Consider the following 4,657-nt stretch of genomic DNA (forward strand, 5'->3'; position numbering starts at 1 on the left):
TGGATAAACCAAAACAACAAAAATTATTTATCCATGGCACAACAAGGAGGAAAATCTTGGGTTAGACAATTCATCAGACTACTTATGCTCGATCAAAGATTCAAATCAACCGGATAAACACTGTCAAATATGGTGTTCACAACATTTATGCCACAGGCTACTATGACAAAAGAAATGGAACATATAATGGTATTGTTAATTGTTCCTTCCAAAGTTGCATGTGTTTAATGATACTGCCTCCTATGCTTTTCATTAAGGCAAGGCAAATTTTTACTCCTGTTTTTTTATCCATCATTTAAATTCATAACATACAAATTAAGAAATGTAATTAATCTTTTCATTTTCATTATATTTATAATATAATATATTATTATCTCTAGTTTATCACTTCGACATTTCATATACTATTATTTATCTCTCTTCTTTTAATAAAGATATAATAATTAATATTATCTTAAAATTTAAAATGACAATAAATATAAACAAAAAATTTCTTCAACAGTGACACAAGAAAAAGGCAGCAGTATGTGTTTAGTAGATAATTCCCATATTTAATTGATACTGGTAGATTGCCTATACTTACTCTTGTACTCCATGTACCAGCATCTGCAGTGTTTTTTTTAAGTCAATTGTTGAATTTAAGAAAAAAGAAATAATCGCAGAAATGCATGATTGGATGAACTTAGAAGATTACCTAAAACCTTGCACCAACCCGGTTGTGCTAATGCTACCAGTTACTTTTTCTTTTCTATTTTGTTTGTTGAATTAATGAACCCTGTATCAACAATATAAGGATGTGAGAATATAAAGGCATAAAAGCATCATCTATAACAGCAATATCGATTTTTTTTTAATATATACTTCATGTACACAATGTATTTTTGGATTGGAAAAAGTGGCAAGAGGGTATTCTAACACAAACAGATAAAGGTACAGGTGGTGATGGTTGTGCAGTCCTAAAGAAAAGCTTCAACCCCACGTCCAGCTCTTACATCTCTATATATAGAGAATGCTTCTTCCATTATCTTAGCTTGGGCCAGCAATTTTGCTCTCTGTGTTCCAGAAGGATGAGTAGAGAAATAATCCCCAAAGGTAGAATCACCAGCAAATTTTCCCAACTTCTCATACACTTTAGGTGCCACCCGGGGATCATAACCAGCTGATGCAATTAACAGCAACCCGATGTAATCAGCTTCTACTTCCATCCTAAAAATTGTGAACATAGGCTGTGACCCCTCCATAATCAGCATTGCACCACAAAAAGGTCTTTATAATTACAATTCCATTTCAATAATCTTAAAGGTTTTACCATGATGGGAATCCTATAAACATGAAATTCATGCATTGAAGAATCATGTACCAAGTTATGTCACACCTATCTTGAACACTCACCATCTATTTATCACTCGCTCATTTGCTAAATTCGTTCACGTATTAACTCATGTAGATGTTTAATTGTTAGGCATCGGGGTACAAGACTATTTAGTAAGCATGCCATTTAGTAATTAAGCTTGAATTGGTTTCTGTTTTTCTTTACCCTCTTCTCCTGTAATGCAACATAATCTTATTCAACTAATTGATAGCATAAGCTCAAATTATCTTTCACATGTAACAAAAGTGTAAGCATAAGGTTCAACAGTCATATTGAAGGAAAATTGTGATAAGCTATTAGTTCTGTTTAGACTAGCAAAGCAATTTATTTGGATGGCCTACAATGCAGCAACATTGCTCCACAACTCAACATATTTCAACATGTCGTGACAAATATCATTTTTCTATGAAATGAATATACTACAATTGAAGACCATACAGAAAATCAATTGGTTAGAAAGAGACAGTAAACAAAGCATACCGCCTGGAGAAAGGTAGGTGCAAGAAAAGGGATGAGATTATGTTGACAATATCAGGTATGAAAAGTAGATAAAGTATCAATTGTAGAATAGCAAACCACAGGTTCTTTGTAATCCCCTCTGCATTGTGTCTAGCCACAACATGTCCAACCTAATTAACAAGAAAATCTGTATAAACTGACATGTCTGCATATCATTCGTGCATATAACAAATTAGCAAAGTGTAAGCTGTAGGTCTTTGATGCTAGGAATATTGAACTACAAAAGCAAGGAGTTAAACCAAGCACAAGTATAATACCTCATGTCCAATAATAGTTGCTATCTCTGCATCACTTTTAAAATGATCAAACAAGCCAGTGAACACAACTATCTTCCCACCAGGTAAGCAGAAGGCATTAAGATCCGGCTTATTTACCACCAAAATTTCCCAATCCAATCCAACCAAATGTGATGTAGCAATCAGTGACCCTCTTTCCTGACCATTTTTCCGGCTTAGTCGAACCCATTTTCCATCAAGAATCTTATTCTCCTTGTGGCAACTCCCTTCAACCTTCTCTTCACTACCAACCAATGCACTCAATGTCTCCCTTCCATCTCCTTCAACCGGCATAGCATGCTCTGATGCATACCCAAAATCATTCCACCCCTGCTCCTTCATCAACCTTCTCAGCAATGCATCAATTATTTCATTAGCTATCATTGTCACCCTCACACTTTCGGGATGTATAGGAGGCAATATTTTCCCCTCAAAATCAGCCTTGATTTGTTCAAACTGGCTCTCCCCAAGCCTCCTCTCCATGGCTTTTGACAACAGAATCAAATGGGTTCGCTTGGTGTAAGGAACTGTTTCCAAGTTCCCAAAAAACACAGTGATTAAAACCCAACCAACCATCACAGCAACAAAAATATGTCTAGAATTCTGAAACCAATGCCTTGGCCCCCTTGGCTTGAAATGGCGCACATTGCAAGGATCAACATAGTAAAATCTATTAGCCCCCAAAAGAAACGGATTGTGAAAGTTCCCGTTAACTCCAACAACACCTTGTGCTCCTAGTCTCTGAGAAATTGAACAACACAAAGACAACCCACTAAATCTAGCTCCTTTTGAACCTGAATCCAAATAGCCAGATTGCCAAATCCTTGAACTATGCTGAAAAATGGGATTTTGAGGCACGACCCTTGAAGCCAAGCTGTGAAAACGATCAAGAGCAAGCTTTCCCCTTCTGTACCATCCCATGATCTAGAAAACACCAAATCCAAACCACGAAAAAAAGGGGGAGGGGGATTTGAAGTTTTAGAGAAATTCAAAATTCAGGGTCTTTACTGAATCAAAGTCTCAATCTAGCTGAATAAGAGTGGAAAAACATGGAAGGTTTACAAACATGGCACTGTTAAGAAATTGAAGAATCTAGGTAGAGAGAACACAGAAACACATGTGACAGGTCGTGTTTAGTTGTTTCAAAACTACGCAAAACCACATTAGCTATTGCACACTACATATGAAGAGCACCATGGCAACACACTCCTTGGAATCACGACTTACTCCAATTTGGTTAAAAATAAAATTCAAAACATGCACCCTTCCCCTAAAATTAAAATCGGTTATACAATTTTGGTGAAAAAAAGAGTCTAAGAAATCAGCCTTTACACTATATAATAAGTCATAACACGGTTAGAAGACTACTCTTTTGCCTCTTGTCGTACACAAGATTTGAGCTATCACACAACATTAGACAAATTAGCAATCTTCTAAAAATATTCATGGTTTTAAATTGCCGTCCACAACCGCAATTGCAGCCGCAGCCCCCAACCTTAAGGTTTTTTTTTACACTCACCCCGACTGCAATTGTAGTCGCATCAGCTGCATTTTCCCACAATTTCTGGCAATTATCAAGAATTGCGGCAAGACCGTAACCGCCAATAAAAACCAGGACAATGACGGTATTTTATAACTAAAACAAATGGTAGAAACTAATCTCTCAATGTTTTCTTTCAATAAGAAAGCGAGAAGTAATTTCATCTTGTAAAGAAACTAAATTTTTTATTTGACCTAATATAATATAAACACCGAACATGAGGTTAATGAAGAAAACATTACATTGGTGAAAGCTTTTGAAGATGACAGTCTACGACGCTAAAACACGATTGAATATACTATGGAATGAAGAAAAGAAAAGAATGGAAGGAGTAGTACGGTGTTGAATGCGATTATTGAAGAAACATTGGATTTTATTGCCTTCCATCAAAGTTTTATGCTATGATGATTATTGCCTTCCTCAAAGCATCCGCAACCGCAACTAGAGCTATTCAAAAACGGATTCGGGGAAAAACCAAATAGAACCGGTTCCGAAACGGTTCAGGTTTTAAACCAAATTTCAGAACCTGTTTTAAAAACCACTTCAGAACCGTTTTAAGAAATTGGTTCAAGACTTAACTTGTTTCTAACCAGTTTTAAACTAATTTTAAGAATCAAATCGGTTTCAAACAACTTTTCAAATTATTTTTTTTTTTTTAAAATACCGATTTTAATTGGTTATTGAGTGAACCAAACCATTTTTAAAACTAGTTTAATTCAAACTGAACTTATTTGGAAGAACAATTTAGTTTTATTTAAGTAAATTGGTTCGATTTTCAAAAATCTGTTCGGTTTGATACGGTTCAATGCAAATCGGTTTACATGCACACCTCTATCTGCAAGGATTCCTTGTCCATAATATTTCACAACCAATGTATAGTGAACACGTGTCTTGCACTAGTAATAACTCAATTTCGGCTTCATGAAAACATATATGTTAAATGAAAAATAT

General features: G+C 35.3%; 1 protein-coding gene across 5 annotated transcripts; it reads right to left on the reverse strand.

Annotated features, from left to right (window-relative positions):
* Positions 1-479: 479 nt before the first annotated feature.
* On the reverse strand, positions 480-4,191 carry LOC100800848 (uncharacterized). 5 transcript variants are annotated; one of them, XM_041016716.1, is made up of 5 exons: positions 2,149-4,183; positions 1,853-2,001; positions 993-1,206; positions 695-775; positions 480-606 (listed from the first exon to the last, which is right to left on the reverse strand). In XM_041016716.1, the coding sequence occupies exons 1-4, from the start codon at positions 3,085-3,087 to the stop codon at positions 749-751; spliced, it is 1,329 nt and encodes a 442-aa protein (XP_040872650.1). In that variant the 5' UTR covers positions 3,088-4,183; the 3' UTR covers positions 480-606; positions 695-748. The 5 variants fall into 5 exon arrangements, with proteins under 5 accessions (XP_040872650.1, XP_040872649.1, XP_006582308.1 ...); XM_041016715.1 differs by having other exon boundaries at positions 917-1,206; positions 2,149-4,182; XM_006582245.4 differs by lacking the exons at positions 480-606; positions 695-775 and having other exon boundaries at positions 827-1,206; positions 2,149-3,090; positions 4,045-4,191.
* Positions 4,192-4,657: the final 466 nt, after the last annotated feature.

The sequence above is a fragment of the Glycine max genome, chromosome 6, assembly GCF_000004515.6.
Source record: "Glycine max cultivar Williams 82 chromosome 6, Glycine_max_v4.0, whole genome shotgun sequence".
Lineage (NCBI taxonomy): Eukaryota > Viridiplantae > Streptophyta > Magnoliopsida > Fabales > Fabaceae > Glycine > Glycine max.

Excerpts from the sequence above, each read along its gene's own strand:
- LOC100800848 (XM_041016715.1), bottom strand. The coding sequence starts at position 3,087 with ATGGGATGGTACAGAAGGGGAAAGCTTGCTCTTGATCGTTTTCACAGC. Across the intron at positions 2,002-2,148 it reads CAACTATTATTGGACATGAG|GTTGGACATGTTGTGGCTAG; the intron begins GTATTATACTTG and ends CTTGTTAATTAG. Across the intron at positions 1,207-1,852 it reads CACCTACCTTTCTCCAGGCG|GATGGAAGTAGAAGCTGATT; the intron begins GTATGCTTTGTT and ends CACAATTTTTAG.